Source organism: Cydia fagiglandana, chromosome Z (assembly GCF_963556715.1).
Source record: "Cydia fagiglandana chromosome Z, ilCydFagi1.1, whole genome shotgun sequence".
Lineage (NCBI taxonomy): Eukaryota > Metazoa > Arthropoda > Insecta > Lepidoptera > Tortricidae > Cydia > Cydia fagiglandana.
The window spans coordinates 32370299-32384303 of record NC_085959.1 but is presented as its reverse complement, the minus strand read 5'-3'; the positions used below and the strand labels follow the sequence as shown (position 1 = coordinate 32384303).

The 14005-nt window shown below is 42.3% G+C and overlaps 2 protein-coding genes across 2 annotated transcripts; one reads left to right on the top strand and one right to left on the bottom strand.

Annotated features, from left to right (window-relative positions):
* Positions 1 to 25: 25 nt before the first annotated feature.
* Positions 26 to 11477, top strand: LOC134679073 (uncharacterized). Its single transcript, XM_063537915.1, has 7 exons — positions 26 to 1156; positions 1544 to 1717; positions 1954 to 2163; positions 2583 to 2822; positions 4901 to 5104; positions 10430 to 10547; positions 10681 to 11477. The coding sequence occupies exons 1-7, from the start codon at positions 146 to 148 to the stop codon at positions 10788 to 10790; spliced, it is 2067 nt and encodes a 688-aa protein (XP_063393985.1). The 5' UTR covers positions 26 to 145; the 3' UTR covers positions 10791 to 11477.
* LOC134679080 (neuronal acetylcholine receptor subunit alpha-5-like) lies at positions 2824 to 4299 on the bottom strand. Its single transcript, XM_063537926.1, has one exon. It carries the CDS (start codon positions 4284 to 4286, stop codon positions 2937 to 2939), a length of 1350 nt encoding a protein of 449 aa, XP_063393996.1. The 5' UTR covers positions 4287 to 4299; the 3' UTR covers positions 2824 to 2936.
* Positions 11478 to 14005: the final 2528 nt, after the last annotated feature.

Below are 14005 nucleotides of genomic sequence, written 5' to 3'. Positions count from 1 at the left end.
GTGTTAATTATAAGAATGCTTTAAAAATTACTGAGCACTGAGGAGCATGCCATCGTACCGTATGACGCATTCGTTTATTAAGCATATCAAAATGAAAGATTACTTTAGCCAATTTCTCGGCAAAACGAATGCAGTCAGATAAGCCATGCGGACGGCCGCGGTGGCGTGTAGTACGCCGGCCGTGATACCACGCGTTACAAGTCCATATTCGCGAGCGGGCACCGACTCGTACCCCTGCGGTCCGCCCAGGCATGGTTCGCGGATCCGTATGTTCCTAATTGTGGCCTACGTCATATCAAGTTTAATTGTCGTGAAAGGCCAACGACTTCTCACTGTAAACCCTTTTGCACGGTCCATAGTTCCCTCCAAAATGCACCGGTACCCACAATCTGTATGGAAACATTGTTACGTGTACAGTGCGTGTCCTAAGTGTTGTATAAACCATCCACGGCTAGCAACGGGCTCAACCCCTTTCAAAATCATACCTGTATGGGATTCGACCGTGCCAATGAATCGCAATGGGCAAGTATGGCCGCTCAGCAATTACCCCATGCTGCGAGTAAATAAGATTAATTTGCCAGAACATTCAGAGCGAATGGACCATTATAGGCTTTTATCACTTATGACATCTACAGTCTCTACCCATCCACAAAGTGCACATTCACCGATTAACAATTTATCTCAAACTACAACTGTGACGTTAAACAGCTTAAATAAAACGAGGGACTCTATGATCACTTTCCAGAAGAATTCTGTTAAACTTGAAATGAGTTCTAACAAGCCGGGATCTTATTTCAACAAAACTTTCAATGGAAGAAGAATGAATGATGCAAAGAGTAATGGGGTCACAAAGGCAAAACCAATATTGCTTGGGGTCACAAACACAAAGTCAATGTTGCTGCAAAATAAAACTGAGCATGATTATGTGCAAAATGCTGGGAATGCATCCACCACTGCCCCACCCATGGATGTGGCAACTACACATTCGGTGCTAAGTTTAATGCATTATCACTATGGAACAACCCCAACAACTTTATTTAACACGTCTTCCCACAACAGTAATAATTCTGGCCAAGAAAATAGTCCAACAAGAAGAGACATTCTTTTTAGAATATTTAGGAAAACACTAGATCGAGTTGAACGTAAGTTTCTATTGGTAAGTAATGAACTGTTTTATTTTACCTTTTCAGTAATTCTTGACGCTATGGATCCGTTTTAATTAACTAGTCCTCTTCTGCTAGTAATACGTTTTCTGTGACATAGTGTAAAAAATACGTATAGTCGCAATAGTGATCCATGCAATGCTTACTTGCATGCTTGTTTGAAATATAATTGTTTCATTTCAGAACGAGTAGTAAAATATGGACGTAGGAAGGTACCTAAGTCATACCGTAATTCGCGCATTTATGCTAGGTATGCATTAAAAATTACCTACCGTGAAATAGTATACAACTTTTCCTTTGCATATTCTTCAAACGTCAAGACTGCAGCTTGGTTGCCATTAAATAACTATATTAAATATGTATATAATTGTTGTTTGCAGTCGGCGTTCAATAAGTTGACCGCTATCAGTCCAGACAATCGGAAAGAAAATGGAATTAGTTTTTTACAATCGGGGCTTTTCCTATACCACTTGCTGATGTCGCTATCTATTACAATGGACCAAAATGCAATTCGAGAAATAGAAGAATATATTGGTTTAAATATTTCGGAAGCAGTAAGTAACATGAGAATTTAATATGCCTAATTTACTTTCTATACTTATCAACTAGGTTTAATACCTATACATGTAAATAGTAATGAAATCTGGTGCTAAAATGGAATTAACTAAATTAAGAAAAAGTGGTTCAGTCAGTTAAGTCAATCGTCTCTTTCACGGCCCAGGTTTTGTGATCTGTAGTAATCTGTAGGTACCTAACTCTGGGTTTAATACTTATCAATATTTGTTCGTAGGATAAAATCGAGATATTAGAACGAACAGTATCATGGCTTCCAAAATCCAGCACAGAACTGAAATTCAGATGGTCGTCGCGGCTGGTAGTGCAGCGCGCGGCGGCCGGGGACGCGTTCCACAGCGCCGCCGCGCGCGCCCTGCCGCTGCAGCTGAGCTGGCTCGACGGCAACGAAACCACGGCACTACTTACCGAAACCCTTAATAGTATGGTAACGTGACTTCTAACCGTTACAACGCACAGCTATTGTTTGATATATTGCTCTGCAAAATCACAATCGCCGAAATGTATTTATTGTTAGGTACCTACTTTTAGAAATTACAGTAGGTACCTACCTACCTACTCACTACGTAAATCTTACTTTGTAGAGCAAGTGCCGCGCATTGGATTTACCTATTGAAAAGACCGACATTTTTAGAAATTATTGCCAATATTCACTCAACAGGTACTAAAAATATTATATGTACTTAAGTATCATTAACATATTGATGGCTAAAAGCTACATACACACTCATCAATACTAAACGCCCTGTAAGATTTTGATTATTTTAGCATGAACCATTTGTTATATATTCTAGGATCTTTATAAATCCTTAACCATTGGTAACATTGGTTGGTGTACTGTTGAAGGTGATGTCAGACTCCGGAGGCAGCATGCACGACACGTTCTCGGAGGACGAGGTGGAGCCGGGCGTGTGCGCCGCGGCGCTGGGCACGGTGTACCTGCGCGGCACGTGGCGCGCGGCGCCCACGCTGCTCAACGACACGCTGCCCTTCCGCGACGCACCCGACGCGCCCAAGCGCTCTTCGCGCTACTTTCGCCTCAACGACCTCATGAGCTACTCCTACTTGCACGAATGGGAGACAGAGGTCAATAATCAATTGTTTTATTTCATTACCCATATACAATATTACACATGCATGTTATATTGAAAGCGACCTATATATAGGTACAGAACAATAATGTGATACACAAATCATAATTTAATAAGGGTCCCTCGGAATGTAAACGCCTAATAACACTGCGTAAGTTATCAGCGAAACAATGAACACGGCGCTGTTCATAATATTCGACAGTTGCAGCCAGGATGATACTTCCTTTGGTTCCTCGACCGCACTGGTTCCGGCGTCGTCTTCTGAGAGCGTAACCTTCTCGTCCGAGGCGCGATCAGGGTCGAACTCGGTGAAGACGGCGTATTTGACGGGGCCCGCGGCCACGAAGCGCGTCACCCGCAGCAGCCACGTCGGCGGCGGCGACGCGCGCGTCCGCAGCGACATCAGCACCAGCGTTAGCAACACCGCAAACAGCGATACCACCATCGAGTCTCGTATGAACAATAGAATAATGGGCGTGTCCGCGCTCTCCTTGGGTATGTCGTAGCCGATTTCCGTTAGAAATATAAAGTGACAGAAAAGACTGAAACACGCCACTATTAACCTCGTATTATCCTTGATATCCAACATTAACGATATCAACGTCAATATGACGATGGCTATAGAAGGAACGACAACGATGGCCGCAGGGCCCGCCGCTTCGCGCTGCATGACAAACGTGTATTTTAACATCGGATAAGTATCATTCGGACAACAGGAATATTTACCGGGAAATCTTTTTTTAGCCACGTGCAAAAGTCTCCAGCCGGGCCCATCCTGGTATTCGTCAGTATTGACAGCTTGGGCGGCGTCAAAAGTAAAGTTGATCTGCTCCCCTGTGTGCATCCAGGATCCAAAATATAAAGTGCAGTTTTGGGCATCATAGGGCCAGCGACGCAAGGTCGTGCGGCAGATGCCCGAGTGCGCCATGTGAGGCACGCACGTCACCGAGCCATTGTTGCGCACTTTGCAGGTCGTGTAGAATGAATCTGACTGGTACCTGCTGGCGTCTGCGTTGAACAATGCTAGTCGCGGGGTCCATATTTCGTGACTCTCTAGTAATGTCATGTTTATACCTGCATAGTCACTAGGTTTCCATTTCAAGAATTCGTCTTTCCACGTCATCGTCACCCAGCTGTGAACTGTGAAGGTTTCTTCTAGGTAATCAAAGCTAATGTATTTAAGTAGGAAGCCGACCTCTACGTTGACCGTGTCCTGGTGGTGGAGAACGGGGCGGTACTCGCTGTTGTAGGCGCATTTGAGGTCTTTTCGGAGACGCGCGTCTTCAGTGACCTCCTCTTTCTTGTTGGGGCAGTCGTCCGTGTCCGCGCGCGCAAGGAGAACGCACGCCCACAGCGCCAGTGCGCGGACGGGGTAAGTTCGAGGCAACATGCTGGGCCGCATCCGATTCGATGACTGGCCGTCTGCTGGCACACACCCGGCCTGCCATTGCTGTAACATGATAGGGTGCTACGCCCCCTCGATAAGCGTGTAATGGTGAGATTTTACACGCCGCGATAATAAGGTACGCTTTTATTCAGGCCTGATTATTTATGTATAACATGGGTGCATTGATTTATTTTGATAGTATCTGAATTTTAATAGTAAGTAGGTATTTATTGTTCTAAGCTATACTTTCATCTGTGATGTACTGCTATCAATTAACTGTAACTTTTACATTTTACATTAATGTCTTTTGTTTACTCGTGTGGTGTTATACTCGTAGAAACGAAAATAAAGTGTTATCTAGTTTTGAATACAGTTCATTGGGCCTTAGGTACTCTAGCTACAACGAAGTAATAAGTACCTAGTTTTGAAGGTATAAATAAATAAATAAATTCTTACACCACCGGCACCAGTGGCCTAATTGGGTGTATTCCCATCTGTCCCCGCTGGGCACAGATGGAAATAGGCGTTTCATATAAATACTTTCCATTTGTCTCCTCATATATCCCCGTCACGTGTGGCGGGGACAAATGGGATTTATTATTAATTATCGTAAGTCGGTAAATGCAGGATGCTTTTCTGCGTCATATGAACGTTAAATAACAGGGGGATATGTCTTCATATTCCAGGCCATAGAGATACCGTACTCTACGCCGGGTCTTACGCTACTGATACTGGTGCCCAAAGAGCCGTCGCTGCGGCCGCTGGTGGAGCGCGCGGCCGCCGTGGGGCTGGATGCCGTGGTCGGCGTTATGCACACCATGAGGGTAGCCGTCACACTACCGCTCTACACGTTGCGCATGACTTTATTGCTGCCTAATAAACTACAAGATGTAAGTTCCTTTTACTAGTTAACGCAGCCTTGTTTGTGTTCTCTTTGCTTTATCACACTTGATGCTATAATTGAATCCCCTCTTGGGCTCGACAACTACCTATAATCGCTACCTAGTGTCCCTGCCTACGAAGCTGGCGGTCCCGAATTCAAATCCCGAGAAGGGATTTTGTTTGTGTGTTCATCATATTTTGATCCTGAGTTAATAATATTTTTACGTAGTCAGCAATAGGTTACAGTTTAGCACCTTTGCATACAAATTTCTATGCAGGCTGACTGTATATGGTCGTTTCTCAAAAAGTTGGCACCGCCACCTGTAAATAGGTTTATGTTAGAACTTTTTTTTCGTTATGTACTATTTTTATATATAAAAAATTAATACATATTTAGAGAGACTTTTTACACAGAGGCCTAATACTTTAAAAAAAAAATAATAAATATTGATTACAAAAAAAAATATTGTAACTACGTTTATCCGTTAACCTGCCGTGTCCCAACGCGAGGTACTGATGTTCCGAGCTATGAAAACCACACAAAATATTAACTTAATTTAACGGCATTACCGTATTTTATTAACATATATCCTTAAGTTTTAAAGTATTACTATCGCATAACAATATTATACTTATATTTTAAGTTATTCGGCTTCAAAGTTTGTCCAAGGCAATTCTTAACAGTCACCTGGCGCGTCACATTCACGACGATTGTATAACCCCCACCGCACCTTTCCCGTCTCACTCCGCACGAGCTGAAGCCGTCACTCATCAGCTATCACCTGGTAGGACGAAGACGTGGTTATTGTGCTTCGCAAATAAAACACAAACGACAAAGTATCGGAAATTGGAGTTTGTAATGGGTAAGTACTCTTTATCCTGGAGTCGATATCTTGCTAATTATGTAACCTATCGCATTACTATCAAGATATGTAACGTAAACAATAGTTTTGTTTTATATGCCTAAGTATGGAGTTCATCAAGCTAATACATTTTGTGTATTCGCGATATAACTGCCATTTTCCCCATCACCTGCATATCGTCCACCTGGCTAAAACTGCCAGGTGGATGAGATTTTGCGGCAGGTTAATGTCACTGATACCACAACAAATACTCGTAACTATATAATTATATAGCGGTTATATCGCTTTTGTGTGTTAATTTAGGAATAAAAACTATTCTGTCTGTTAAAGCTGCATATTATTGAAATTTTTGTACTTTTGTCTTAAGTCTCGTTAACCTGTCCAAAAAAGTCAGGTGAATGATGCAATGGCAGGTGAACGAAGCGTCCTTCACCTGCCATATGACAGGTGATCGATAATTATTTAAAATCCACGTTACATATACTCAAACTAGATTTGTGACGCCCCACGGGAAAAGGTACCTTATGAGGGTTTTTAGTTTTAGACATATATTAAAATGTTTTGTAAAAAGTATAAGTACATGCAGATTAGTCCCGTTCTTGTCAAAACCCAGTTCTGATGATGGGATCTATGAAAAATCGAGGGAGCTCCTCAAATCTTAAAGGCATACATATAGTGATTTTTGTGTTTTTATTTACAAATCAAGCATATACATTCACAAAAGTGACATTGGATGAAGTGGAACTGCTGATGAAGATCAGAACGAAACTCTTCAACGACGCATAGTTCACGTTTGGCGATTTGTCCTCTTCGTTATGTTTGTTAAGCAAGATAAGTTTATAAGCTGCATTTTTGTCAATCTCGAGTTCTGATGATGGGATCCATGAGGAATCGAGGGAACTCCTCAAATCTTAAAGGCATACATATAGTGACTTTGTGTTTTTATTTACAAATCAAGCATATACATTCACAAAAGTGACATTGGATGAAGTGGAACTGCTGATGAAGATCAGAACGGAACTCTTCAACGATGCATAGTTCACGTTTGGCGATTTGTCCTCTTCGTTATGTTTGTTAAGCAAGATAAGTTTATAAGCTGCATTTTTGTCAATCTCGAGTTCTGATGATGGGATCCATGAAGAATCGAGGGAACTCCTCAAACCTTAAAGGCATGCGTATAGTGACTTTTGGATTTACATCAGAAAATCAAGCATTTTCATTAAAAACTGTCGCATTTGATGAAGTGGAACTGCTGATGATGATTAGAACAGAACTCTTCAACGATGCATAGTACACGTTTGGCGATTTAGATTTTGACTTGGATTGGGACTGGGGCTGGGACCCGGACCCAGACTCGGGCCCGGACTCGGACCCGGACTGTGACTCAGACCCGGACCTAGACTCAAACCCGGAGTCGGACCTGGACCTGGATCCCGGCTCTTATCTGAACCTGAACCCGGACCTAACCTGACCTTGCACCAAACCTGAGTTCCACTAGGTACTGCGAGGGTTCAACATCAGCTCTATCTTGGGTACTGCTCTCCCAAGTCCTCATCGAGACGTGTCGAATGACCAAAACAGCGTGTGTCTATGTTGCACCAAACCTGAGTTCCACTAGGTGTTGCGAGGGTTCAGCATCAGCTGTATCTTGGGTACTGCCCTCCTAAGTCCTCATCAAGACGTGTCGAATGACCAAAACAGCGTGTGTCTATGTTGCACCAAACCTGAGTTCCACTAGTTACTGCGAGGGTTCAGCATCAGCTCTATCTTGGATACTGCTCTTCCAAGTGCTCATCATGACGTGTTGGATGACCAAAACAGCGTGTGTCTATGTTGCACCAAACCTGAGTTCCACTACGTGCTGCGAGGGTTCAGCATCAGCTCTATCTTGGGTACTGCCCTCCCAAGTCCTCATCAAGACGTGTCGAATGACCAGAACAGCGTGTGTCTATGTTGCACCAAAACTGAGTTCCACTAGGTACTGCGAGGGTTCAGCATCAGCTCTATCTGGGGTACTGCTCTCTCAAGTGCTCATCAAGACGTGTTGGATGACCAAAACAGTGTGTGTCTATGTTGCACCAAACCTGAGTTCCACTTGGTGCTTTGAGGGTTCAGCATCAGCTCTATCTTGGGTATTGCTCTTCCAAGTGCTCATCAAGACGTGTTGGATGATCAAAACAGCATGTGTCTATGTTGCACCAAACCTGAGTTCCACTAGGTGCTGCGAGGGTTCAGCTCTATCTTGGGTACTGCCCTCCCAAGTCCTCATCAAAACGTGTCGAATGACCAAAATAGCGTGTGTCTATGTTGCACCAAACCTGAGTTCCACTAGTTACTGCGAGGGTTCAGCATCAGCTCTATCTTGGATACTGCTCTTCCAAGTGCTCATCAAGACGTGTTGGATGACCAAAACAGCGTATGTCTATGTTGCACCAAACCCGAGTTCCACTAGGTGCTGCGAGGGTTCAGCATCAGCTCGATCTTGGGTACTGCCCTCCCAAGTCCTCATCAAAACGTGTCGAATGACCAAAACAGCGTGTGTCTATGTTGCACCAAACCTGAGTTCCACTAGGTGCTGCGAGGGTTCAGCATCAGCTGTATCTTGGGTACTGCCCTCCCAAGTCCTCATCAAGACGTGTCGAATGACCAAAACAGCGTGTGTCTATGTTGCACCAAACCTGAGTTCCACTAGGTACTGCGAGGGTTCAGCATCAGCTCTATCTTGGGTACTGCCCTCCCAAGTCCTCATGAAGACGTGTCGAATGACCAAAACAGCGTGTGTCTATGTTGCATCAAACCTGAGTTCCACTAGGTACTGCGATGGTCCAGCATCAGCTCTATCTTGAGTTCTGCTCTCCCAAGTGCTCACCAATACGAGTTGGATGACCAAAACTGCATGTGCCTATGTTGCACCAAACCTGAGTTCCACTAGGTACTGCCAGGGTGAATAGACAGTAAGATTGAATGTTTACTTATTCACAGAAACTTGTTGTTAAATTGGGAATCGAATCGAAGGTGAGGTGGGTCAGAATCCAAAATTTTAATCATCATGGTGGACAATAAGGTCCCTTTTTACAGAAGATGACACATTTTTCGATTATTTTTAGAAGGCATTGAAAATGATGTGGTGGACAGGTGGATGACACTCATTACAGGTGAACGATGACAAGAAACCAGGTTAACGGCAACGGACACAGGTTAATGACGCCTCTCGATAACCTGTCAATATTTTCATTGGAATTTGTACTTATTTCTCGATAACCTGCTTCTACTATCGATAACCTGGAGACAAAATATCTTTCACCTGTCCTTGATATCATTAACCTGAATTTCAAACGCCTATATCTCCTAAACTAATTGAAGGAATTGCTTCCCTTCCACATTTTCTAATAGTTAAAGTTGCCTTTTAACGATCCCAATAAAAAAAAATGCGAAAATGCAAAATGTTTGAAAAACGTTAACGTTAACCTGGCGGTGCCAACTTTTTGAGAAACGACCATATATAAGTAGTTATATGCCAACATCTTTACAAGCGGCAGTTCCAAAAACATATTTACTCGGATCTAAGAGGTGTTTGTGAACTCGTACATGTATCTACCTACCTATTATATATTATCACAGGTATAGATACCCGCAATACAAGCCTTATTGAGCTTACTGTGAGACTAAGTAGATTTGTGTAAGACTAAGATTGTCCCATATTTACTTTCGTGCAGTTTCATCGATTTAGTAAGCCGCCTATTTGCCTCCCACTCTTCTTCCCTTGGGTAGGTACCTACTATAGTTTACCTAATAGGGGTCATCCATTAATTACGTCACACGAATTTCTAGGTTTTTTTTACCCCTCTCCCCCTCCTTGTCACACTTGGTCACATTTGGCAAACCTCTCCCCCCCTAGTGTGACGTCACATTTTTTCTACGAAATCGCCAAATCGAATTAAGTAAGTACCTAAGTATTATTAATATTTTATCAAAATATTTTTGACGATATAAATATTAGTAATTTTATAACCCAAAACTGCTTAGTTTAGAAAATTAAACGAACAAAAACGATTATAGTTTTAAAAACTTGTTATTTAAATGTACAGCGAATAAATTAATTTAAATAAATTTTCGGTTCCTGATGAAGTTAAAGTGACGTCACAAAGTTTGTGTCTCCCCCCTCCCCCATGTCACAATATGTCACATTTTCTTGACCCCCTCCCTCCCCCTAAACGTGTGATGTAATTAATTGATGACCCCATATGTGTCTGTCTGTGGCATCGTATCGTAGTTCCCAATTTTCCAAGCTTTCGGAAAACGATTTATTTTTTACATAGATAAGTAAGATAAGTATTAACTCACTGGATGGCTCTTAAAATTATAGTTTAAAATGACAAACACAGAACAGATACCTGAAACTACCTATAGGTACATGAAACTGTTAAAATAATAGATAGGTACTAAATGCAAGATCTATACAATTTCCAGATGGGCATGCAAAGTTTGATAACGAATGGAACTAACTGCCAGCCCATGAGGCTGTCCCATGCCGTACAGCGGCTCATGTTCTGGGCAGAGGCCGGTCGAAACGCGTTCAAAGACGATGGTAATGTACCTATAATATTATGTTGTTACCATTTCCTATTCGTGATTTTAAACTAGGCGACTTCTGCTTGATCGAACAGCACTCTGAAATTTACAATAGAATTTCTTCATGTGTTACTTTTATGATTTTTCAGGTATAGAATGGGACCCGCGCCCTGAATTGGAAATTGTCGTAGACCGGCCATATCTGTTCTTCGTTCGTTGGGATAACATAACTATTATGAATGGAGTATTCGTACTGTGATTAGTATTGGTCGCAGTTGCGTAGCCAATGAGGATCAATGATCGATCTCAGGCCGCCGAGCGATCTTCGTGCTGAGTACCTTACCATGCACGTGAAATAATCAAAAGGAGACGGGAATTTCGTATGCCGTGCTATCCTACACGATACGTATGGTCAGGAAATCATCATACTGCACGGCGAAGTGTAGGTACTTGGCATAAACTGTAATAGTTGTCATGCACTACCACTTGCAACGGGATGGATATTGCAAAGAAAGGTCAAAACCACCATATCCCTAGTAGCATTTTCGTTGGGGCCCACGGTGCCAACGGTAGGGAAAACGTTGGGATGAGGTTCGTTCCGTAGCCAACATTAATTTTGTATTGGCCCACCATCGCATTTACCAACATTCACTGTGGCACAGATGCCCAACAATGGGCCTTTGTGTATTTTGGTACCGTTGGCTAAACAACGATAATATTCGTTGGCCCAATGATGACATATATCGCATTTACCAACATTGGCAGTGGCAGTGATGCCCAACAATGGGCCTTTGTGTATTTTGCTACCGTTCGCTAAACAACGATGACATTCGTTGGCCCAATGGTGACGAATACCGCATCTACCAACATTGGCTGTGGCACGGATGCCCAACAATGGGCCTTTATGTATTTTGGTAACGTTGGCTAATCAACGATATCATCCGATGGCCCAATGATGACAAATATCGCATTTACCAACATTGGCTGTGGCATTGATGCCCAACAATGGGCCTTTGTTTATTTTGGTAACGTTGGCTAATCCACGATATCATCCGATGGCCCAATGACGACAAATATCTCATTTACCAACATTGGCTGTAGCATTGATGCCCAACAATGGGCCTTTGTGTATTTTGGTAACGTTGGCTAATCAACGATATCATCCGATGGCCCAATGATGACAAAAATCGCATTTACCAACATTGGCTGTGGCACTGATGCCCAACAATGGGCCTTTGTTTATTTTGGTAACGTTGGCTAATCAACGATATCATCCGATGGCCCAATGACGACAAATATCGCATTTACCAACATTGGCTGTAGCATTGATGCCCAACAACGGGCCTTTGTTTATTTTGGTAACGTTGGCTAATCAACGATATCATCCGATGGCCCAATGACGACAAATATCGCATTCACCAACATTGACTGTAGCATTGATGCCCAACAATGGGCCTTTGTGTATTTTGGTAACGTTGGCTAATCAACGATATCATCCTATGGCCCAATGATGACAAATATCGCATTTACCAACATTGGCTGTGGCACTGATGCCCAACAATGGGCCTTTGTTTATTTTGGTAACGTTGGCTAATCAACGATATCATCCGATGGCCCAATGACGACAAATATTGCATTTACCAACATTGGCTGTAGCATTGATGCCCAACAATGGGTCTTTGTGTATTTTGGTAACGTTGGCTTATCAACGATATCATCCGATGGCCCAATGATGACAAATATCGCATTTACCAACATTGGCTGTGGCACTGATGCCCAACAATGGGCCTTTGTTTATTTTGGTAACGTTGGCTAATCAACGATATCATACGATGGCCCAATGATGACAAATATCGCATTTACCAACATTGGCTGTGGCACTGACGCCTAACAATGGGCCTTTGTGTATTTTGGTACCGGTGGCTAAACAACGATAACATTCGTTGGCCCAGTGAGCACAAATATCGCATTTACCAACATTGGCTGTGGTACTGATGCCCAACAATACCAGTTGAGTTTGCTTGTGGCGTCACTAGATGGCGTTACTGTCTCCAAACATCGAAGTTATAGTTATTTTCTCGATTATTCCGGATATTATCATAATATTTTTTAAAAGTAACTTATAAATCTAATAGCTCTATAACTATAAAATTTATACATACATTTAAAAAATTGTATTTTACCAACATTTTCTCAATTTAAATCTCAAAAAACATAAATCTCGCTTACGAAGTTTCGAAGTGCGGTTAGTATATATACAAATTAGAGTGTATAGTAAGTGTACTTGCTTCGGCAGTACATATACTAAAATTGGAACGATACAGAGAAGATTAATAACAACTGCTGCCTAGGGCCTTCATGTGGATACAACCAATGCCTACCATAGTGTAATTGTGATATTTATCAGCAAAGGCCCAACGTCGTATTACACAACCACTTACTTAACGTAGGGTAACTGTAGGACTCGTAAACAAAAGCCCATTACATAATTAGACTGTAGGCACACTATAAATTACACAACTATGTACCTACGCTACGGTAGTATTGTAAGAATCCTACACAAGGCCCAACGTTAAAGTTACAATGTTGGCCCTTTGTGGGACAAGCTGTGTTGGGCCTTCAACCTGGTGCACGACTACCTACCGACCTACCTGACTTGCCGTTGGGTAATTGTTGAATTTGCAAACAGAAGCACAACGACAAAAATTGCCCTTTTTTATTTTTTTGCAGTTGGCCCTACAGCAAGCCATACGGCCAAATGTAACAATTAACCAACCATCAAACAAATGTGTATAGTCCCAACCACGGCCCAACCAAAACCACCACCGTTGAATAATTGTATGATTTATTTAAATAGGCCCAACGAAGAAATTACTCTAATGGCCCTCTGTTGGGAATCTTCGGGAGGGCCTTTGTCGAGGGCCCTCCAGCAAATCGTACGGCCAAATGTAACAATTAACCAACCATCAAACAAATGTGTATAGGCCCAACCACGGCCCAACCAAAACCACCACCGTTGAATAATTGTATGATTAATTTAAATAGGCCCAACGAAAAATTTACTCTTATGGCCCTCTGTTGGGAATCTTCGGGAGGGCCTTTGTCGAGGGCCCTCCAGCAAATCGTACGGCCAAATATAACGGTTGCCCAACTAATACGTAAACAAAGGCCCAACAAAATCCCTACAAGAAAATGCTATTAGGGATGTGACATTGGAAAATTAGTTTGATTCAGAATATGTTGCGCCAGAACACGGATATTGAATGAATTTACGAATGTCATTTCTTATGATTATGCCTGGTGGTGCGGTATAACCCTTGAATAATAGGTACCTACACATTCGCTATCCCTCTATGAAAACATCAGTAATACCACTATTTATATCATATTTATTATTTAATTATAAGTTAAAATTAAGTCGTTTAGGTAATTTTTATTTTTTATTAATCCTACTGTGATGGCCGTCAGGCGTCA

Excerpts from the sequence above, each read along its gene's own strand:
- LOC134679080 (XM_063537926.1), bottom strand. The coding sequence starts at position 4,286 with ATGTTACAGCAATGGCAGGCCGGGTGTGTGCCAGCAGACGGCCAGTCA.
- LOC134679073 (XM_063537915.1), top strand. The coding sequence starts at position 146 with ATGCGGACGGCCGCGGTGGCGTGTAGTACGCCGGCCGTGATACCACGC. Across the intron at positions 1,718-1,953 it reads GTTTAAATATTTCGGAAGCA|GATAAAATCGAGATATTAGA; the intron begins GTAAGTAACATG and ends ATTTGTTCGTAG. Across the intron at positions 10,548-10,680 it reads AAACGCGTTCAAAGACGATG|GTATAGAATGGGACCCGCGC; the intron begins GTAATGTACCTA and ends ATGATTTTTCAG.